Source organism: Haemorhous mexicanus, chromosome 3, assembly GCF_027477595.1.
Source record: "Haemorhous mexicanus isolate bHaeMex1 chromosome 3, bHaeMex1.pri, whole genome shotgun sequence".
Lineage (NCBI taxonomy): Eukaryota > Metazoa > Chordata > Aves > Passeriformes > Fringillidae > Haemorhous > Haemorhous mexicanus.
Window position 1 is genome coordinate 40596878 of NC_082343.1, and position 24553 is coordinate 40621430.

The 24553-nt window shown below is 38.1% G+C and overlaps 1 protein-coding gene across 1 annotated transcript in view; it reads left to right on the top strand.

The window, feature by feature from the left end:
- Window positions 1–24553, top strand: part of LOC132325699 (kinesin-like protein KIF26B) — a 269005-nt gene that overhangs the window by 96091 nt on the left and 148361 nt on the right. The window contains exon 3 of the mRNA XM_059843282.1: window positions 8274–8440. Within this exon, the coding sequence (XP_059699265.1) occupies window positions 8274–8440 (167 nt within the window). The remainder of the gene's footprint in view (window positions 1–8273; window positions 8441–24553) is intronic.

Genomic DNA, 24553 nt, shown 5'->3' on the forward strand with positions numbered 1-24553 from the left:
TCTGATAGCTGTTGTGGTTTGGTAACAAAGTAGAGGCCTTACCTTTCAGAAAATAGTTTGATAATTAAGAAGCAGCTAATAAATAAAATTTGCATGCTGTGTCATTCTGATTAAAGGAGAACTGCAGACTTGGATCTACTTCTGTACAGGAATTGAGTTCACTTGAGGTAGATATTTGCTGTCCTGAATTCAAGGTGTGCTACCTTATCATAAAAGGAAGTCTGGTTTGACAAGCAGGGCATCCCCTCACAGAGCCATGCTGGCTGTGACCAATGACTGTGTTGTTCTTCAGGTGTTTTGCAATAACTCCTTGTATGATCTTCCTCATTATTTTACTAGGCACTGAAGTTAAACTGACGGGCTTGTAGTCACCAGGGTCATTCCTTTTACCCTTCCTGAAAATTGGGACAGTGTTTTGAAGCCTTCAGTCAATCAGGACCTCTCTGGATTTCCAAGACTGTTCAGCAATCATTGTGAGACATCTCACGATGACATCAGCCATCCACTCTTGGATAAATCCCACCAGGTCTCTTAGAAGGATCCAACTGGAAAAAAACTCCTGTTTTGTAAGGCAGAACTCTTAACATGTAAGAATTTGAGGAAAATGTTTTATGGAAAAGGAATCTACCTTTATTTGGATGCTTGATCAGCCTCTAAGTAGCTGATCTTGAGATATTCAGCAATTTGTGGCAAAATGTTTCATTTAATGAGCTCTTGAGTGTGCTATGGGACTAAATATAACATACAGCTTTGATGGGAAGATGTGCCCATGCCTGCAAAAATTTGGGTTTCATCTGTGCTGAAGAGTGCACTGGATCTTTGTTAATAATAATAGTGTTAATGATGATAGTCATCATCATCATCATTATCTGCTTTATAGAGGGACATGGGAGGTGGCTGCAATAGTCAAAAGTCATCTTTCTTTTGGACAGCAGGAAGCTGGAGGTTGCAATTAAACTCTCCATGCTGTCATGGTAACTAATTTATGTTTAGATAAAAGCAGTTTATGCTAAATTGTGACTCTGATTTAATAGAAAGCATAATCAGCATTCTTACCATGCCAGTGATTCCCTCTTTGAAAAAGCTCACTCTTTCTAAGGTGCCTTGTTTTGTGTTTACCCACAATCTGTGCTGTTACAGTAGCCCCTTCAGCTAGATCAATATATCAGATTCTGTGTGCAAGTTTGTGTAAAGTAGGAGCAAAGTGTGCACAAAGATGCTCTCTAGACTTTCAGTGCTCACAATGAACAGTGCCTTGCCTCGGCTAAGCAGCTTCAGGATGTCTACATCCAAGAAAGAGTTTAAATGCAGCAGACATCATGTGTGTCCTTTGTCAACCTCTTTCTCATAGAACACATTCTTTTGACAAGGAAAGGGCTATCAGCATCGCTGTCTTGCTCTTGTTCAGACAGAGTCTGTATCAGCAGTTGCAGTGGTCTCTGGCTATAGAGCTGCTCAGTATTTTACTGGGAGAGAAGAAGGTCATAACCGAATGGCAGAATGCTGTAGAATTATGACAGTGCCCTTAGCTACAGGAACTTGCTTACTGACTCAAAAGGATTTTTTCTCTAAAGGTGAACTTTGTCCTGAATAATTCTTTAAATGTGTCTTCTGTTGTAGTGAGTGGTTTGTGAGAGATGCAGAGTATGTCCTTGGTACTCTGTGGTGTATTAAAAGATGAATGACTTTGGGAATCACCACCACTTTCAAGTTGCTCTGATTGAATGGTGTAATTGTTCCTTTTTGCCCTGTAAAGGATGTGTTAATAATTTGATGGTTGTGTGGGCAGCACAAGATTTCTCTTTTTCTCTATCCCTTTGCCCTTAAAATCCAGCTTCAGTTTAATGGTAGTTCAATTTCAATAAACACTCTACCAGCTTTAACTCAAAACATTTAAAGCTGTATTTAACAAGGGTATTTGAAACCGACCCATTATTATTTATCTTTCCTATTTTCTCATGCTAACGTCTCCTACCAATACGGTAAAATTATGAAAATGAAATCTAATAAATGTCAAATTATCCACATTTGTCTTTCTTTTTTATACTGAGTACAAAGAATCCTAGATGTTACCTTGTCCTTTGAATGCTACCATACATAAATTTATGCTGTACTTTTTTGTTACTGCACAGAACTTAAAGCAGAATTTCTATGTTAGGCAAAAAGGATGAAGTCATTATTACCAGAAGGGCTCAGAGAAAATTGCTAACTTATGGGAAGAGGGCCTACTACTTACTGATAAATTCCCTTGGTGAGAAATGCCTTTTGCAGGTGAGGTAGAATTCCAATATTTTCTTCATTAACCTCTCTTCTGAAGAGACTCAAGAAGTGTCAGCTCCTGTTCCGTTTCTTTTCTGATGCTGCTTCCTATAGGCAAGTTACTGTAACTCCACTGACGGTTCTAGTGGCTGGGAAGCTGGTGGCTGACAGAAAACTTCAGGTTTTTAATCTCATTCTGAAATCTACCGTACCAGCACATCAGACAGTGAACTCTTATGCACTTAAGGAAGCAGACAAATTCTTTCAGTTTTCAAAATTAGTTTGTAAATTAGAGTCTTGCCTCAATGTTTAAGAATTAGTGGATCAAGCCCAGGAAAAACAGGGCTGCTTAGTTCTTGGGAAAGATTTGGTTTTCCATACATGCAGGATGTACTGTGAATTGTACCTCCCACTGCTTGTTTCCATACACCAGAAACCAGCCTCCTTGAGCCAAAGGATGGGAAGAGTAACTTTATCTTGTTATGACTGAGAAGAAACTGATGACCAAAAGGAGTTGGTTGGAAGGTAAAAGATTAATATTGTAGAACAACCGGAGTGCCTGATTGTGCGTAATGGAAAACTTGGTATTAAGTTCTTAAGCTTGTGTTATAAACAGGTTTATATTAATTTATGATGTTTTTGGTATGCAGAGCTGTGAGAGATGTATCCTTTAGTGCTTCCCTCAACTCATCCTTAAAAGACAAGTCTTTCAGAAGAACTTTTTTCTTTGTTAATGTAGACATTTATTGTCTGAAATAACCCAGGAAGTCATTTAGTCAGTATTTATTGGGCAGAAAATTCAGTGCTGCTCTTAATAAAGAGTAGATTGCCAAAGAAGTCATTAATGAGTGTATGTGTGTTTATGAAAGAGAGCTTTCTACCTTCAGTTTCTTCTTGCTGGTGAGCTTCTCTCCTGAGGTTAGGAATTCTGGACACTGAGAATTGCTTTATATTTTTGATTTATATTTTGAATTTGGCTTCAGATATGGATATATTTCACTAATTTCTGTGCATCCACTTCATTCGTCAGTCACTGATGTTAGCTAGATTGTGGGGATGCTCCTGAATGCTTCACTACCTACAGAGCAATGGATATTTCACATCTTTCAAAAATGCTAACTTTCATTTGTAAGGTATGCATAGGTAATTTCAGTTGGGAGTCCTCAGTTAGGAGTTTTAGAAACATTAATGAGCTTGGCTATAAAATGCCCTTATGTAAATATAATTAACCTCATCCTGCACAATGGCAAATCTTATGCACAGAGAGACTCTGTAATTGGAACGGGAAGAGAATCTATCCCACCTGACACCTGTGGTTTAACTGCAAAGCCATCTTTTTCCTATGAAGTACAGAATTTAAATCATGATTTATCTCCAGCTCTTGCTGTGTAGTGTCAGAAAGCAGAGAAAGAGGAGGTTAATGGTTGCCTTGCATTTATGAGACAGAAGAAAAAAATGGAGCCTTGGGAGGGATATCTGTCTTGTTCCATGTGCACTTAAAAGGTTTTTATTGAGGCATGAAAGGTTGCGTTGTTTCATGCTTTGTCTTTTTGTTGCTTATCCAGGCAGTGATGTACTGCCAAAAATTCTATAAAGGAATTTCTCAAAATATATCCTATTAACTGATCTTAAACCTCATGTATATACTATGTGGGTACTCACAAAAAAGAAACAGAATTTAGGAATCAAGTCTTTTCCCCCTTAAGTACAGAAATATCATCTACTAAGAGAGATGGTGACAGTAAAGGGGCAGATTTCCATGAACTGTGCTTGCCAGACATATGATAGTGTGGAAAAAGAAAAAGGTTAAAAAAAAAGTCACCTGAGTTTTTAATGCTCAAAGAGTAATTTTCAACAATGTTTTTTGAACTAGGATGGGGAAAAATATTCTCTAAGAGCTTTGGAAATGCCTGTTTTATGAGTATTTCTCCTTAAATGCATGATCTGTCCTGGGTGATTTACTCAATTTTGTATATGTGTGAACTTCAGAAAGCACAGCCAGAAGAGAAAGAGTTACTTTGGTGCTGTGACTGGAGCACAGAATAAATGAGATGGTAAGATTGCCTCCAAATCCCACTCTTCAGTTTGGCTTAATAGCTTGAATGATCTCTATACTCCTAATCTGTGAGACAAAAGAAAGAAATGCAAAATAACTGACCTGAAGTCCCTAGTTTTTGGATATGTGAATATTCTGGGCTCCTTTCTACCCCCTGCTTTACATATATGTATTGGATTCTGGGAATAAATGAGGATTTATCAGTCAAATATCGTGGACACATATCTTGGTGTCTAGTGAGGTCCTCAGCCTGCAGATTGACCCACATTACAGATTTGTGCAATAGAAACAATACTCTGGAAAGTACTGGATACATAAAAGGTTCACAGCCTGGCACAGAATTTGGCATGGCACCACCTTCCCCTTTGTTTCCACATGACCAAAGGGATGTAAGGAAAAGATAGCAACAGAGTGACTTGAACTCATTCAGACAAAACGTGTTAGAGGTTATGAGGGTTGCAGTATCACAAGATAGTTCTGTGGCTCTTTTCCTGTGTAACACAAAGTAGTGTTGCAAACTTCTCAGATTAAGAATTAGAGAATGAAATTCAGGTTAATATTTCAGTTTTCGATGCTTCTAGAGACATTTCACTATTGAAAAAATCCCACAAGAGTAGAAAGTAAAAAGTGCTAAAAGTGGAGATCTTTCTAGGTTAGGAGATCCTGAACTATGGCTAGGCCAGTTCTTATTTTATATTGTTTTTTCTGTGTCTTAGGTATGTTCCCATTTTGGTATCCCTGTAATGTGGTCTTAAATAAGGTGTCCCTGCCGAGGAGAAGAGTAAGTCAATGGAGCACAAGGATAGACATAACGTATGTTTGGAATTTAGTTCTGAGAGAGCTCCTGCTAAGAAGCAGATTTTTTTGCCTAGGAAGTTTGCCAGCATCTCTAAGGAAACCAGGCAGTGTTGCAGGACCCTCAGGATCAAGAAGGTCCTTAACAAGCCCAACACACTGTTTTATGAGTGTCTATCCAGGGCATCTCTAGGAGGGCACTCAGGGATGCTGCTTTTTGCAGATGATATGTCAATGTGAACAATTTTTTTGTTCACATTGTTTTCTCCAACAAAGCAAATGGTGTGATTGAGCAGGAAGGAGAGCTCCTGCCTGTCCAGCAGGCACTGGTGGTCAGTAACATAGAGATGTTTCAGAACTTGCAGTCTGAGCAGCTGACCATCCCTGTTGTACTTGGACTGTTGTGTAGGACACATGATAAAGCAGCATTTATATTATATTATTCATATTACTGAAACCCCTACAGTTAGGGAACAACCCCATTCTGCATCTGCCCATGTGATTACTAAAATAAGTTTTATTTTCTTCACTTCTCTCTGTTCTATTTGTGGTACTCCACAAATACAGAATTTGTGAATATATTTGATTACTTCCACCTTCTTCTTAATTTTGTTTGTAGTTTACAATAAGAAAATGTCACCTAAATAACAGGTTTTATAAAATCTTCATCCCTATTTATTAACAAGCATTAACATTCTATTTGCTGACTAATATACACTTCTCTCTGAGTTCATAGGTGAGGGGCAGTGGTTTGTATCCTTCTAAAGGTATCTCACGTCTCTTTGTTAAGTGATTATTTTGGAGCGCTTGTGTTTAAGAACTACTTGTCCAAAAAACTCAGAAACCAAGCATCTAGACAATTTCTGGGAAGCTTGAGAGTGATTCTTTCAGCAATGAGCACAATCAATTTGAAGCATTTTGTTGCTCTGAAGTTCATGTTAGACTTGTGGATGAGGATCAGCAGAAAGTCTCTACAATTGCAGAATCCATGTTACCAATGTGACAATGGCTTTTATGTTGTCCTAAACACCAAGACACACAAATACTTTCCTGTTTTGCAATTGTCTGAAATGCCTCTCTCAAGCCTCACCATCTCACAACTTCAGGGGACCAGCTGATGCCAATAGAAGTGTATTGCACTGGCTGTGGAAATTCATATATGGAGCTGCAAATCTTTATTTGGCAGTAGATGGGGAGGTTGTAATTGCAGCTGAGATAAGTCAACTCACCAACTTCTTAGCTGCTTTGTGTTTGCCATGGGAGTAGCAGCTCCTGGTGGCATTGCCAGCAATGGTAATTAATTAATGATGATCCATCCTGATGACATATATTTGCATTGGATGAACTAAGATGAGGCTAGGTTTATATCTGTACTCTTCTCTGAAGGGCGAGTTGTCTGTTTAGTGGCTCCCATGGAAGGTGAGGAATTTGGTTTCAGGATAATTGAAGGGGACGGAGCAGAATCTTGTGTTAGTTCATAGCAAAGATAAATAGCTGAGTTATCAAGTATTCTGTGATATTTAAGGAAATATTGTTTAGTGAATTCAAGAGTGCTGTGTGCCCCAGGTGGACATACATAGGGTAGCAGGATGCTGAAAAACTGTCTGCCTGCACTCTGGAAATGTAGGGGAGGTATTCTGGCAGGCAGCCTAAATTCCTGCATTCTACCAGTAGTATGAGATGATTTAAGTCCAGGTCTTCATCTATAGCCTTCTGAGAGCGCTGCTCATTCCGTGTAGTGAATCCTGTAAATTGGAATGGCTCAGCATGGGATTAACATGATGGGGGCGCGTTCAGCAATCTTCTGGTTCCTCATAAAAATAGAGAGGCTAGTTTAACATTCCTGTTCTTGAAGTATTACAGTTCATTGGTCTAAAAGTATGTAAAATAAGGATAAACACTCAGATTATTTTAGCTGTAGCGGAATGGATAGCAATTTTCTGTGAGAGAAACAGAGGTTGCATGATAATTGGCCTAAAAATTTTTGCCATGACATGTCTTCTTTCCCTCACAAATAAAAATCAGTTATTCAACTTTGCTTTTCATTACTGAAATGTTTAACGGGTGAAATAAAGCAAGCCTAAGTGGAAAACTAACTGCAGGATAATCTCAAATACTTTTTTTTATATGCCTCACAAAGATGTTTTGTTGTTTTGTGGTTTTAAGTAGAGGTATGAAATTGAACAGATGAGGGACTACCTCTTGGAAACTTTTTGCAGGGGGAAGGAAGCTATACTGTGGATGATTGCAATAACCTGAGAGGGTTCTTTTTAGGCATACATTGCAATTTTGTGTCATGCATTGGTGAACAGAAGCTATTTGCTGTGGAAATGAGAGAAGGAGGTAAGAGAATTTGTTAGGAATTGCATGAAGTATGGGAGATGACATAACAGTGTTGTAAATTCATGCAGAAGAAGTCAAGAAATGGAATTCAAACTATTGAGGAGTTGTTTCAGTAGAGCTTACCCAGCTTTCTCTGAAGTCAAAATCTTTCAGTTGATTTGAGGAGAGCTGGGTCAAGTCTGATGGAACTCTGATTCTTTTCAGACAATGTAAGGCTGAGATGAGACTTCCTAATAAGAAAAAAATGTTAGACGGGCCATCAGAAGAATGAAATCACATGATGTTTAAAAACTTTTAAGAAAGGCTATGAAAGTGAATAGTAATGATCCCAATTTTGCAGAGAGGTGATAAATTGTCCAAGATCCCAAGGGAGTCTCTCCTATGCTGTTGAGTTTGCTAGAGAAAGGTCAGAAAAATGTTTAATACACTAGAGAGGTGTTATTTTACATAGACAAAAAATGCTGTCCTTTTAATTCCCTCCCCCCTCTCCCACCTCTGAAGTAAAATATACATATTTTGCACAAATCTAACCTTTCTTTTATCTTGAGGTAAAACCAAGTAAGGATTGTGGTTTACTCTTTTCTTTTCTGTATGGATGGAAAATCGTATACATCATTGACATTTTTAGTGGTAGGATAAATTTATCCCATTTGTTCCAATGCAGACAAGGTTAGAGCTGAGCTTAAGTACTGTAGAATAGTGTGAAAGCAAAGGGAGTGAATGAAGTGCCTCCATCTGCAATCCGGAGGCATTGCCAGATTAGGAGGGGTCAGCCAGTGAATTTTAGCTGATGACACTTCTGCTTTTTTTCTGTCTTCAGATATCTCAGCTTATGACAGAGACTGGTCGAGAGGGCTTGACTGAAGCAGCACTGAACCGCTACAATGCAGATAAACCCTCCCTGTACAGCTTCCCTGCTTCCCAGAGCACATATGTTGCCAGTGAAGTATCCACAGGCACCTCGGTGGCAGCATCATTTTTTGCCAGGTAAGAGAGATTTCTCAGATTTTCCTTTACTGGACACATAATTTCTTTTAAAGGAGACAACTCCATAGTGAAGAAGGATGTCATGTCAAAACATGGGTGTAGATACACATCTATCACAAACTTGCAGGAATTACCACGAAAATGTTGTTTAATCCAACTACATGCATTTATCTGTAAAATGGGATGATACTTCTACCCTCTTCTGTAAAATATCTCTTCAATGCTTTGTTTGGGTTAAAACGTGATTGTGCTCCTGGAATAGCACTTGACTTTGTGACATATTTAGAGGGGTGTATCCCTGAATGAGAAGGGCCCATCCAAGTAATTTCCTGAGACAGGCAATTAACTATAGAACTAACTGGAAGTGGCTAGTTCAGTTTGGTGGCAATCTTCAGAGTTCTTTTTGAATTTTACTTCCATCTAGGGAAATTATCAAGGTTTCATTTTCATATTGAAAATTAAGGTTTCTGATTTCAGCTTCAGTTCCTGCTGTTCCACTAAACTGACCTAAGAGTCTAAATTCAGCTTTGGAATGTGCTTTATGTCGAATATTCAGACATCATTAAAAGAAATTGATGAGATAAGGTTTAATTTAATTTTAAAAATCTCATGGCTGTCTTGATTAATTTGTTAGTAAAATGTTTTGTGAAATGGGCATATCAGCTAATTAGTGAAATATCAATTATCACTCACAAAAATGTTTTTTTGTGCAGATATGTGCTCTTTACAGAGCAGTATTTTTTTAGCCCGGTTGAACCCTAATGTTACAAAAGACATTGAAATAATCCTTGTATTTTGATGCTTTCTATTAATTAGAAGATTGACTTGGGAAGAGTAATGAAATAACCGGAGAATAAACCATTATTATAGCACTTCCAGTCCAATCCAGTGAGAAATCTTGATTTCAAAACATGGAGTGAACTTTGAGAGAGCGCCTCAAGCACTTTCCGATCAGCTTCCTTCCCTTGAGAGAGCCAAACTGTTAGTAATTCCACGTGCTTCAATTTTATTTTAAAGGTAAATGGAAAACTTATAAAGTTGTTGGACTCCATAAATTTGGAAAAAAGATTTTTCCTCTCCAATTTTTCCTCACCAACATGAGGGCTGCATTCGTTCAATCAGTGTCATACAGCAAGTGAGTCATATAAAAGGATTAAGCGTTGCATTTTAGAAGATCCAGTTGTTTGAGGCAACTCTGCCGTTGTTTCTTTGCAGATGAGATGCTGCAATAGCAAATGTGAATGATGACAGTGGTCTTGGTTTGCTGCCCTTTTCTGTTTTACTGCAGGCAATTTAAATTAAAATTGCTGAATGTACACACATGGTAATATCTAGCTGGAGTGCAGATTGGGATTAGCACATATTTTAGCATGAATTGATTTATGAAGATGACTTAACTAATTTGTTCTTCATTGTTTCATTTTTTATGCTGAGAGAATTCATTTGCTCTTAATATACTTTGCTGAAATGTAGGAAACTAATTAAATTTACTCAAAATCCCTAGTGTAAATCATAGCATTTTAAGTAGAACTCTGTTTCCTCTAGCTGATGTTGTGAATTCTTGGGTGTGCTTGGTCCAGCAGAGCTCTCATGTTTAGACTGTTTATTTTAAAACTGTACTTAGCAAGACAAAAGTGCCTGGTTTAGTTTGGGGTATTGCACAATTAGATTAATATCACTTATGTAAGTCAGTTTTGTCCTAGATTTCAAATTACATCATCTGCTGGCGTTTAAGCAGCAAATTCAAGTCAGTTGTTCACTGTTTGACCTTTTAACAAGAAAATCACCAAGTTGTTTTCCAAACCCTAATCTCTAATTTTTGTTTTGCGTCTTGTGTGTCGATTTGCATTTCTGTCAAGTTGTGATAAGAAGTGTAGGGACCCACTTGTACGTGTATTTATAAAATGTGAAGTGGAAGGCAGTGGTTGTTTAACTCATTAAGATGGCGCACTGTTTACAATGTGAAACAGTCCTTTGTACTGGACCTATGAATTCTGAGCTTTTGCTTTTTGTGGTTGTCAGTGGCACATGCAGTAGTGACTGCCAGCTATATATGCTTTTTTTGAATGTATGTCACAGACCGTGTTGTCACAGTGACTAAGTAGGAAATTATTACAAAGCCAGAGAAATTTGCCAATGTGAAGTTGAAGTTCAGAGCTGAAAAGTAGAACCCATTTTTTGAAATTTGAATAATGACCCACAGTATTTCACTCTAACTTCCCTAACAAGCAAAGCAAACCTCAGATGAGGCTCAGATATAAGTCATCCATCATCAGGAAAAAAACCAATTAACTAAAATACTGTAGTACGGAGGAAATGTCAAGGCACCCATGGAACTTTTGTTGTAATTACTTCAGAAATATCAGGCGTGGATTACTGGGAGCTCATAACTTTTTTGTTCTCAGGCACTACTAGCTCAACAGTGACAGTCACTTGACTGGCCTATGGCTGGCATTGAGCCATGGAGAAGTATCCTAAGGCCACAGTGACTCTCAGTGTTTTTAAAAACCCGGAGACTTATCAGATGTCTCAATAATTGACTGTTAGGTTTCATGATCTCCAGCTGACAGATTTCCAAAACAGCTAAGAGGGCCACAACTTCTGTGAATTGTCATTTGTTGGGATATTGCTGCGAGGGAACTTATGACACATCAGAATTCCCATGAGACAGTATGTGAATGCTTTAAAGGAACAGACATTGAAAACTGTCCAAAGTGCTCAGCTGGTAGGCTTATGAATATTAGATGATACAGGTATGAATAATGAATTTCTAATGGTGATTCAGACACAGGAACTGAATTCAATCAATTGTGCTTTTAGTGACAAGCACTAAATTTGCCTTTTTGTTTAGGACTATCACTCATTTTTGTCTCAGATATGCTTCAATCATGCTAATTTGACAATATTCTTGCTTCTTACCTGTACACATTCATGATGAGAATAATTCATTTAGTGAATGTGAAATAATGTTAAGGTTCTTTACTCATAATGAATAATTTAAAGAGCATTTTAGAATTTTTTTGCATGACTTAACTTCTGCCTCCAGTTTGGGTCTTTGTCCTAAGAAGCACAGCACTTTTGGGCCACTGCAGCCTGAGTTGTGACAGTCTCTTGCCTTGTGTCCTCCCAGCACCATGTAGCAGTGTGCCACCCCAGCTAAGGGTTTAGTAATTCCTTGCTGATACTGCAGAAGAACTGAGAGAAGGGCCTTCTGTCACTTGTTTCCCTGGTGTCTCTGTGAAGCTTTATCTGGCCAAGGAGCATGGTAATTTTATTCCTATCTATGCTGATTTCTACATGGAGAAAACTTCTGTGACTCTGACTTCAGCTTTGACGGACTACTCTGTAAATAAACCTGCCTTTCTGAATAAAAACTTTCTCTTGTGACTGGGCTGTAGAGTTTCAGTAGTCTCCCTGAGGTGATTGCATCATGCAGGAACCAGAAGTCAAAACTCGACCAGAGCCTTTCTGTTGTCTGTGGCAGCACATTAAAGTTTTTGCAATCTTGGTGCTGTTCCTTGTTTTCCCCATCACAGTAAACTTGCTTTATTGGAGAGGAAGAACTTTTCATCAGAACAAAGGAGAGACATAAAAGCCCATTTCACTTGAGATGTAAAAAAAGGTAAAAATACTTGACAAGGAGGAGATATTTTTGAATGCTAGTCTTTAAAGTTGTTTCCTATTGCTAGTCAGGAAGTGTAACAGTGTATTTGGAACAAAAGCCTGCCTCAGTCTGATATCAGATACAGTCATATTTGGATTAATTGAGCCTAATGGGAATATAGATAATCTTGAAAGTAGCCTGAAAAAAAATCTGTTCTAGGGATCATTTTCCATGTCTTTTTGCAACTAAACACTAAAGAGGGCCACACAATGCTACTGTTGTAGATGTTGCAAGGCATGTTTTTCAAATGGAATGTCCATTTTTTTTTAAAAAAGCTCTTACATTAAGACAAAATAAGAATAGTTGCATTATACTCGCAACTAAAACTTAGTTGCAAGTATAATGCATACACAGCTACTCAGTGTGGGATAAGCTCAACTTAAAGTTATCTTAATTATTGGAAAAACTGCTGGTGACCCTATCGCCACTCATTCCCCATCCCTTTGTGCTATGGCAACAGGGGAGGAGGAGATGAGGTGGTGCACTGTGGCCAAGGGGTACAGTGAATGTTGTGTTCAAAACGCTGCTGAATATGCCAAATGTTTCCCTTCCATTCCAGAGAATCCTTTTTGAATATTTTAAAAAATTCTCTTGCATGAACTACAAAGCTGATATGAAGACAGTATTTGTGGGGTCCTCTTGTTAAAGCTGCTGTACTGTTTTGATTACTTAGCACTCCAGAAACCCTGGAATCTCATGCCTCCCTGTTTTTTGCATACATGTGGAAAGCTTCATTAAATCACACAGCTTTTGATGTTGCTGTTTTTCCTTATAGTTAGTCTATACAATCTTTGTGTATATGTCTGTTTTAAAGCTCAAAGGAATCTGGAAACACAAGGGCTTTCCCTTAAAGACTACTGTGTATTGTAGGCACACCATTTTAATGTCTTGAGTATTTTGGTGGTCTGGGGCAAGTTTACAAAAATAAATTTTTCCTGATATTGCAACAGAGAGTTTGTCAGAACATGCACAGGAAAAAACAGGTAAGAAACAGAGGCAGCAGCTGGTAGAGAAGGAAATGGGTTGAAGAAAATATTGTTTCACTGAGCCCAGCTTTGGCATGGGAAGGTCCACAGGAGAAACATTGGATTTATGTGGGTAGTCTCTAACCCACACAAGGCTGTGACCAGTGTAGCTGAAGCATGCCCCTGGCAGATGTGAGAGCCAGGTCAGGAATCTGCTGTTGATACTCCTGTGACAGGTGCAGGGTCACATCAGGCTGTATAGACACATCCAGGGCATGGGAGCTGCAGAGGCCTCCAAGACCTCTCAGGAAAGAGGCTGTGAATATTGTCAGGTAGTGAAAGCTGCCTGTCTGTGCCTTTCTAAAGAATGTTTTAGTCTGAACAGCACATGACTCAGATGATATTGTTTCTTCATGCTGAAGAGTGGTGGACCCAGTTACTCTTTCAATCCATGCAGTGGCCCCCTAGTTTGGGTACTGCTTGGGAAGTTCTTGATATTAAATAGTTGTCAACTCAACATCCTTAAGCGAAAATTCTTTTCTGAGACTTGGGTGAAAACATGCTTTGGTTTCTAGCTGTCTGAGCTATGCAGAATCTAACAGGATTTTCTTTCATTAGCTGAACAAACTAAATTTAACAGTTAAATTGTGGTCAGATTCTTGGACGTTTTGAAAAACTATATATTAATAACTCTAATCAGAATTTCTGACTCTTTTCCCTCATCCTTATCATATGCTGCATAAGAAATACGTAAAAAGAATGTTAAGATAAAAGATCCACAGACTATCTTTCATCAGGAATGTTGGCAGCAAGTTTGGAAACATCTGTAAATCATTTCACAAATATTTCTACCTTCAAAGCCTGTCTTGCACTAGCTCGTGGGGGAAATTTTAATCACAATGATCTCAGTCTTCCTGAAAGACCATGAAACGTTTCAAATTGGCACCTAGGTTTGAGTGCACAACTTCAGTGGCTGATTTTTCATACTTGCTCAACATTCCTCAGTAATGCCAAGAGATCTATGTTCATAGTCACTGCTTTTCTGTGCTTTCTGTTGCTGTGAGAGCCCTAAGTAACAGGCTGTTTCTGCTTTCTGTTATTGGTGTTATTTCATGTATATAAATTAAATACTAGTCAAAAGGGAATTGTGACGCTCATGAAGCCATGGAAATCTGACAGTTGAGGCATAAGGAATACTCTTTTTCTATGTTCAGTGTAAACAAAACGAAAATATCTTGGTGAGAAAGACTATGTGAGTTACATGCAAGAATAATTGGTGTGTAGTAGTGGAGACAGTGATCTGATATGCAGTGAAAAAATTAAGACTTCAGGCCCACATCTGGAAGAGGGAAAACAAGGTATTTCAATGATCTCTAATTTTGCATGGTAGTTCTATCTTGGGTCCCAAACAATCTCCAGTGACTTTTTTTTTCTTCAAAGCTGACACATTTCCCATGACACTTTTGTTTGAATAAGTTAATGTCATTTGATTAAAAAAACCCCAAATGCTTAACAGCAAGATTCCAGAGTAGGTTCATTTCTAACAAGAATTGTGTTGGGTACATGACTGAAATAATATGTCTGAATCTTTGCATATTGCATGCTGCCATTATTTAAACAAAAGTTTAAGAAAATGTATACACTCTTTATACCTGGGTTGGAAATCTGGTTGAGATATGTTTAAGTTGCCACTGGGCTGTGAACAAAATAATTTAAATCTTTATGCCGATTACATCCACTACATGTTGGTTGCAGATTGTTAGCTTGCATTCACATCTTAAAATAGAGATAATAGACCTTGATTTTTAAAGAGGGTTTGGGGAGTGACCCATGGAGCTATAAAAAGAAATAAGCTAAAACTACCCTGGATTATTGTAGAATACTATACTTGCAGGGGTGTGCCATCTGCTTAGCCTCAGAGCATGTAACTGATGAAAAGGATGTAGATCATCCTCATGTTCCTAGTATCAAAGTAATCCACCTAAGGTAAACAACTCTGTATGTTTAAAGTTAACAAATGTCGTTTTCTGGTCTAAGCATATTTTAAAAATATATCTATTTAGAAGAATCTAAAGGAAAAGATTACAATCCAGGAACAAATTATGTACCATTGAACAGAGAAATTCAAATTTCATCCCGTGAAAGGTATGTTACTTTGATATTATGTCTTTATTGAAATATGCTACACCTGCTTCTGTGTGCTGCATGAGTTGCGTTTTCTGACCTGCACTTGCCCCACATATGACTTGTTTTGTATTGATGGTAATGATAATCGCTAAATAATGCTGTTATTGAAGTAGTCATCAAGTTTTGCAGTTTCTTGTGTAACTAGCCTTTCACAGTAGTGAGAAAATTTGCCCCTTTCTTCCCTTTTTCTTTGTAAAGTTTTGAAATACAGTGTTTCTCTGTGATGCAATAAATATGTGGCTCTTAAAGCAGAGGACACATTCTGTGGAATTTTTTCTGCTTAAGAGATTATCTTAAAATGGATGTCTTGTCTCCTAAGTATAATTCATTATATTATTTTTTACTGCTATATATTGCCTAAAACCCAGAATCCCAGATTTTTTCTGATTCCTGTATGAATTAGTGGTATTTAGTTAGAACCTTTGTTTCTGTAAACGTATATTTTGCACCATTTTAATTTTTACTTAGATACACAAATTTGACCTTGTGTCTGGAATTCTTTTGCCCTATTAATTTTTATATAATCAGTTGTGTTTTAAATTAAAAATTGCATCTTTGAATACAATGCATTTATATATACTTTTCCCCTTCTGTTTTCTGACTGCTTATTTTCTGAAGTACAACTCCATGAAAATGCATGATAACCAAAGACCCATTTACCTAGCAAGCAAACCCCTTCTGTCTCTCTGAGATCCTAGTCAACAGCTGATTATATTACAATAAAAAGGGCCAGTAATGCAAACACCTACTTAATCTACTTCATGCAGTGTAAATGCTTTGTAGAAGCTCTAAGTGTTATGTAACCTCCATCAAGAAAGAAGGAGGTAACCAAGACACTTCCTGTCTTCAGTAATTAGCAATGGCCTTTGTCCCATGTTCTGAGATGTTCCCTTTGCTTAAGGTTTGCCTTGTCTATTTGTACCCCACTGATTGCTGCTGTTACAGATAAGAGGCTTTAGACCTGTAAATGACTGTGCTGGCCCATTCTTTCTGCAGCTCTCATGTCTTAGATGCCATGTACCAATAAATGCTTTGCATGCAGGGAAGAGAATGGGATAATCTGGCATTGAGGCCCTGATTATTTTAGTGGTTTGTTAAAGAAGGAGGTAATTTTTCATGGATTTGTGTTCCTAAACCTTCTAGGTAATTTCAAGCATTAACTACAAATGTACCTAGGTGTATGGAAGTTGAATTCCTGCTGCTCTCCATACACCTTGCTAAAGCAGAGGCAACTTTTCCATTTCTTGTCACATCTTGTGATTGCCTGCTAATTTCAACAGATTGAAAAGGGGGAGGCTAATTAAGCATAGGTTTTTGTCTTCTAATTTCCAACAGGGCTTCTTGAGTGCCAGAATGCTTGCTACTTAAACATCCATTCCCTGTATTGATTTAGAGAAACTTAAAAGGAACTAAGGCTATTTCCTTCTTCAACATTGGCTTTCCCTGAAACCTGACATGTACATTGAGAAAAACTACTAGCAGCCTATGCAATAATCCCTCAGCAACTGTTACCAAAGACTCCTGGTGTTCAATCTTGCTTTTTACTCTTAGTGAAAATGAAAATGGCCAGCATTAATCTTTTGACTTCTAGTATAGTTGTGACTGCCAACCATAGTATAGGAAACCTCCTGTTGATTTACTGTTTTGCATATTTCTTGTTTCCCTGAAACCTTGACATAAGAGTTCTGATTTATGGTGCCTCTATCTTGATTTGCGGGGTGAGAAAGATGAATTGATGTAGTTGCACTGTCTATAGCTGAAAATTATATTCACCACCAGTTGGTTTTTTCTCTCTGTTTTTAAAAACATCAAAATAACCTTTGCTCAAAGAGATCGTAAATCCATAGTAATGAGACTTTTTCCTAAACATCTGGAAGTTCAGAGTGGAAAACTCTTATTCTGAATTTTTTTCCTGTTACAAGTATTCTTTTAGCACTGTCCCAGCAGCCTTGAAATTCAGCTTTACCTTGTCTGTAGCATTCTCCATCACATGTTCAGTCAGTGTTTTCTGAACCTTGAGAGCAATCTGTTCAACTGCTGAATGACTGGCTTTTTCCTTACGATTACCAAGGAATACAGGCCATTTTAGTTTTCCTTGCTTGTAGAATAAAAACTCAACAAAAAAATGTGCTGAAATGTTGAAGTATCTGTTTATTGCTACATAATCTAAAATTAGGCAGACAACTGCTTGTTGGGCTTGTATATATATATTCATCCCTGTGATGTGCTTATAAAATTTAAGACCACAGGGCACCTGTATACATGGCTAGGTGGCTCATAGCAAACAGAGATTTAGAAACTTTTTGCTCAGCTGTACATTGAACATGATGCCCATCTCACAGCTACTATCCATTGGCATATTTTGGTCAAATTCTTGGTCTCTTCTGAGTTACTTAAATTCAGGAATGCACAAATGCATTGCATGTAGGACAAGGACTCCAGAGCTTTCTGCCACACATCTTGATTTGACAGTACTGGTTGCCTTTCAGTTGACAGACCAGTTAAAGAATAAATCAAGAAATGAATGTACAAATTCATAAATAATTACAGGAACATAGCAACTAACAGCCGCAATTTTTCCTGTGAACACATTTCTTGAGATTTTGTGAGTTTGGAGCTTTAGAAAATTTTGTATGATTGAGGAGTTCTAGAGGCCTTTCCTTAGAGTGTATTTTCTGTTGTTTAATAAAGAATTTTCAATGATATCTTCAATCAAAGTGTTTACAGGATCTGTCTCTTCAGCTGTCTATTTTCAGGAAATCAATAGAGACTTAATTTCTATAATATCTCTGTTCTTCTGGTCAAAATTGGGCAGTGGATTCAAATCTCCTCTTAGGATACAGTCAGAGATTCATGTAGGTTGTACATTAGTAAATTTTTTTTAATAACTAGGCTAAAGAACTAGTGCTGCTAACTAGTGATGTGATCTTTGGTTTTGTCAGCTGAACAGTCATGAGAGGAATGAACCAAGATAGTTCCTCTGTTTTGAGAATTGCAGCAAGAATCTCTTTGAATCTAAAAAGAATGCTGAGTAAGTTAAAGCTGTGGAAATCTAGGCAAAGACAAAAAATACAACATTAGCAGAAGTTACAGCTGTTTTTTTTTTTCTGAGTACCTCTTTGTACACCCTTTCCTACAGCAGCACCAGCCTTGAATTAAGACACAACTATTTTAATGAGCTATGTTATGTTGGGGAAATACATGATTTGTTGTGTTAGGTGAGAGACGTTTGAGTTGTTGTTTTGCCCAGCTACTTATTTCTAAAATCTGCAAGACAGCACTGTTCAGAGATTCCCAAGGGCCTCATGGCCTCTAGTCCAGATCACTTAATTAGCCTTAGGCTTTCTGTTTGAAACTTGCTTATTCTGATTTATTTTGGTTCTCTCCATAGAGTTTGTGCTCCAAAGCTAGCATTTCTATCAGCCTGAACTATTTGCTGTCCAGAGTGAGATGCAAACCATCGGGAGAAAAAAAAAAAATCTTGGATCTCTGAGTTATGAGTCTTTAGATTGTGTATGGTTCTTTTTTTTCTTTTTTAAATATCTCTCTACGCATGAAGATCAGAAGTAGACTTGCATAACGAAAGCTGAAAAAAATATTCCTATGATTCCACAAGTTAAAGAGAAACCTTTTATATTACAGAAGTCATGGAATAATGTTGAAGGTTGATAGAAATAAGAATGCATTTATCTTTTCCATCAAGCAATTCATGGAGATTGGACCAGAAGGAAGGAAAACAAAACTCTGAAGAGGAAATAGAAGTATTTCACTAAATCATGAAATTCTGAGAACACCAGAGAGGTAATATGCTCTATTTAAGGCAATACTACCTTTATTACCTATTCAAGTGTTTAGTAGAACTGTCCATGTCCCCATAAATCATACTGGACATTATGTTGATGCAGGGCAAAGAGGAAAATCCCTATGGTGGGATACAACAAGAAAAAAAAGTATTGCCAATGAGTTTAGGATTATGGAAAACATATGTTGATAATACTGGCTTGAAATGTTACTCCTGAGGTGATTGCACGTTCAGTTAATAAAGTACAACTGATACAATACCATCTGGATATATCTCACTGAGCTGTTTGGTTTAACACCCTGTGAATTCTTGATTAATACAAAACAGCAATATGAAACAAACTGGGATGCATTAAATAGATGAAACTAGATGCAATTCTGTATCATGTTAAATGACACTGCTCCTGCTGGGATTCAGTAGAGATACAGAGTTCCATAGAGCACTAAATGGAAAAACATTGTTAAACCTTTCAAGTGCTGTTGGGAAGATGGCTAGTAACAGTGATCTGTGCTAGCCACAGGTGTCAAATGTAATGTCATAAAGCCAACAGTAAAGAATGTCGACCATACTGATGGAAAAGGGACCAGTGGACTGAGAAGTGGCTACTGGAAAAAGATATGTGTCATGGTTTTAGTTGCATATGAGCTTATAGTGGAACACTGTGGCCAGGAGGGCTGATGCAACTCTCAAATATCTAAGAAGAACATACAAAGAGAGGCTGTGAAGAACTGGCTCTGCATCAGAAGAAGATATGGCCACAGATAGAATATTCTGTTTAATTCTGCTGTCCACAGTCAAGAAAGATGTTGAAAAAATGGAGAAGGCTCTGGAAAGAGGCCCTCAGATGTCTAACAGTTTAAAAACCATGCCTTCAAACAGCTTGGCTTTAGTTTATCAAACAGATTTACATGGAGATGTGTTGACAGTGTGCAGAGAACCTCTGCAGGGAACAGAAATGTGATACTGAAGGACTTCAGTCTAGCAGACAAAAGCATGTCAGGATGTAATGGCAGGAAGTTGGACCCAGACAAATTCTGAATTGTAATGAAATGTGCATGTTTAGGAAGTACATTTAGTAAAGGGGAATGACCTGCTGAAGTGAACAAGAGAAGCAAACAACAAATAGTTTTCTTTTAGAGTCTGTTTTTAGAATTGATATTTGATAAAAAAAAAAGGCTGAAGGTAACCACAATTTGTGTGGGCTCTAAAGCGTTTCATGTAGGGAAGATCCATTGCTTTTGCTACGTGGGAAGCTGCATTAGAGAGTCGTAATTGTCACACTTAACAATCTGGGAAGACATACTCACTTGTGTGTGAAGGTGCAGCAACAAGGAAAAGTATTTCTTCTGCTCTTTCAGACACAAACACTGTAAGAAAGCATGAGAAAAATTTGCCATGAAGAAAGGAGGAAACAATTATTTTTCTTAATTTGTCTAGGAATTATTTAAAAGTAAGTATTTTAATTGTAAGGGTTTTTAAATAGATGAACTTCAGAGGGTTTTGCTTGCTTGTTTCTGTTAAACTGCCATTATCTCATTTTCATTTTTGCGCTTTTAGCAACAAGATGTGGAAATCTTTGGTTGTTTGTAGCTTCTCTGGGCACACATCTGCTGTAGTGGTGCATTGTTTTCCTGTTCCTTTGAAATTCTATGCGTTTCTTTGTTACAGAAAGTACCTCAGTGTATATATCATTAGGGGAAAAAAAAAAGAAAAAGCCTTCTTAAAGTGATAAAGGTTTTGCTTCTTCCTTTGCCTCTTGGATTGAGTATGTCAGTCAAAAAAGGCAATGGTTGTTTCACTCCTGACACAAGTATATGTGTAAAAATCACAAGAGTGGGAAAAGAGCATCCTAATATTTTGACATATAAATGAAGAGTAGAGTTTAGCTGCGAGAGCTGAAATAAAAGCATATTGTATCTGAAGGCAAATGCTTCAGGGTGAATGTCTATGCTTGAAAATTACTGAATTGAAGAAAAAAAGGCAAACAAAAAACCCCTACCAAAACAAATCCCAGCTGTTCCACTTGATGGCTCATAAAACCTGAATAAAGTCCTTCAAGAGCTTTTTTATAGGAAGACAGTACTTTCTGTATGCATAGTTAAGGTAGCATCTGGTTCCCATCTTTGGGAATTCAGAGGTGCCACAGGCACCAACACGCTGTCTGCTGCAGAGAAGCTCTACAACACAGATAAATGCTGCAGACAAGCGTGCAGTATGTAACGTGATGTAATTGTCTGCAAGCTGGAAAGATGTTGGGGAGGAGGCAAAACCTGAATCAGTAAATTTTGATTAACGTAAGACCTAGGAGCAGCCCTGGCATAAAATTTCCTTTGTTGACCTGTGAAGAGTGGACTGATAAGCTGGCAACACCTGAGTCAATAAGATTAATCAGTCAAAGAAGGTAAGCTAGGCATACCTAAGGCAAGAAGTGCTGGAGAGTTTTCACAGAGGCTGTGTCCTTCACAGAGGATTCAAACAGGGGGATCAGTAAACTAATTGTCCGCAAAGATGAGCAGGAAATACAAAGGGCCTTTTATGAATAATCTTACTAAATTTAGTATCAATGAGAGAGGAAATCAGAATTTGTCAGGTATTTCTGGCTCATCACATTTGTCCTTCTAAAGCTGCCTCCTTTCTAAAAACAGGACCTGTGTGTAAGTAGTAATCACACTATTCACATTATGAGAAACTGTAAGAGTAAGTAATTAAATAAATAAGAGTTTATTACATATTGTTGACGTCTAGTATCACCGAAAGCAAAATCTTCAGGTTATCTTGAACATGGGCGCAGACACAGCACTGAGTTTTTTCATTTATATTGTGCTCAGCACATTTTTTTCACTTAATGAATAGTAGGAATGAAAAAGAAAAGAGAGAACATGTAACAATTTTGCTTCTCTTATGGCCAGTGATGGACTCAACCTCAAGGAGAGCCAAACCCAGTATGCCTTTGAGTACAACTCTGTGCTTGAATGCAACTTACCTTCATGCCAGGACACAGCTTATACACACACACACAAACATACGCATATATATACACATGGAAAAAGTGATAACACAAATATGTTGTGCCTCAGGTAACCACACTATATTGTATGAATGTACTGGAGCTGTATAGTGACCAAGAGATTTGTGCACTTCAGGAAACTGAGGAACTGGGTTCTTGGCATCCCTGAACCTGAAAAGAGTGAAAAATGACAGCTCGTGCAACTCAAAAGAATGTCTTTAAATACTGTGCAGGGGTGGAATAGGCACTTCCTCTTGTATTAACAATAATGTCAGGTGAGAATGCTTCACTGTGGAGGGAGGAGTGCAGGATCCACAAGGCCACTGGCAGTAAGTGAGAGGAAACGAGCCCTTCCTTAGATGTGGAGAGCAGGGTTCAGCAGGTGCTGTAGCTTCAATTCTCTTCCTCCAGCAGCCACATCTAAAAGAAAAGAGAGGTGCTGGCCCTAATTGGTGACTTTGTGACTAAACCCAGAAAGAAATTTGCAGCTGTGACTCCCTTTTCCACACAGGTGCCTAGTTTTGAGCTACAAAAGAGCTGTGGTCTAGGAAAAAGCCATAGTTTCAGAAATGTCTGTCTTCAGTGCTCCCTGTGGGTCAGTTTATGTTTGCAGCACAGGAAGTTGGGGTGGCATTAAGCCAAGTGCCTTAATCTTCTCTGTGTATAGAAATTAGGTACCTAACTGAGGTTTTAACTTTCCCATTAATAGAGTTGCTAAGAAATTGCCATGCATAAGGATGGCAACTTGACCTAGGCTGAAGTTTCAGGTTTAGCTTGCCCTAAAAATGACAAGTACCTTGTATATGCCAAAGAGTGTATTCCTAAAATAAAGAATTCAAGATTGCTGAAGAGGTCAGGTTTCCAAGAGCAGTGAGATGAGAATAATTCAGAACCATTTTCAAAAACTATTGAAGTGCTTCTGAGCTTAAGTTACAGTGACTACCCCTGGAAGCCAGACACCTGCAGACATAAGTAACTTCTGAAATGGTACCTGTGAAGCAACCACAGCTTTTTTTCAATACTTTCAGGAGACAGCTCTTATGGATGTGTTCTGACACAGACTTATCTCTGGTTTTGCCACAAAGCACTATTCTTGTATTTTGGAAATTATGTTTATATTTAATTCCAAACAAATCACTACACTTAAACCCCAAACACATTATACATTATGTTAGCTCCAAGAGACAAAATCCTAAATGAAAACAGATACTTTTCTTTTTCTTCATGCCAGCTCTTTGTTTAGCAGTATGGCAATTGCACATACATATCCCAGATGTTCGTGGAAACAAAATTCCACTTTAATTTACAGCTGAATCTGGTTTTATCTCTTGCTGGCTTTGTATTTGTCAAACAAACAAATGTTTAAAGCTTTATATGAAAATATCTATAGCAGTATTTTGCATGCCTCTTAAAAGGTTTGTAAAATCACAGAAAAATTTCTGATTGGAAGACATGCCTGGAGGTCATCTTGTCCTCCCTGCTTAGAGAAGGTCCAGTTACACCAGGTTGCGCAGGGCTGTGTTTCATGGAGCTTTCTATCTCTGTATGGACTTTCTAATATTCTGAGGCCAGGTTCTAGTGGTTGGCTCAGCTTGTGGTGGAAAAAGGTGCTCTTTATGTATAATTTGGCTTTCCCATGTTGCATTTTGTGTCTTTTGGCTCCCATTCTGTCCTTTTGCACCTCCAAGAGGAATTCTGGCCCTATCTTCTCTAAAACCTCTCCTCAGCTGTAGTCAATTCCAAGAGCTCCCCTTCACCTACTCAAGATTGAGTAAATCCTGTTGTTGTGACATCTCTTCCCACATTGCATGCTCCAGCTCCTCACCATCCTGGATGTTTATCTTAGTAAACAGAGAGATCATTGTCTTGTTGGAGAGAATATCACGGAGGTGTGCCTTCAGCAAGGTTCTAGATATATTGACTGCTTATATGGGAGCTCCATATGCTTTGCAGTTTAGCTTGTGCTGGGTCTGGACTTAAAAATCATGCTCCAAATCTGAATTTTGACATTCAGCTTTTAATCTCTGACCCTGGCTTTATTTTCCATTGCTTTTACCTGAACAATACATAGTTAGGAGAGACTGAACTTATTAAATATTTGGAAGATGTGTGATTTCAGATGTAGGAATTTCTATAGCTAGAGTTTTATTTGCTCTTTTAGTAGTGAATATGGGCAATACTGTGGAACACCCATGGCAGATCACTCATATTTGCTTTGCAAAGTCCTTGGCTGGAAGTCAAACAGCCCTGACAGCTGAGCCTCTGTTTCACATGCTCAGGAAGTATTAAATATTGATGTTTCTTGGAAAAAGCCATCATTGCAGATTGAGCCGATTTGGGCACCACATGACTGTGTAGGCCGCAGAAGGATTTTTCCCTGGAGAGCTTTTCCAAGCAGGCTGCTGCCATGGGCTACGGGGGATGAGGGCTCAGATATTGCCAGCTCTTGTCAGGTGCTGCCCGGGATGGGTGACAAAGCCGGTGGCCA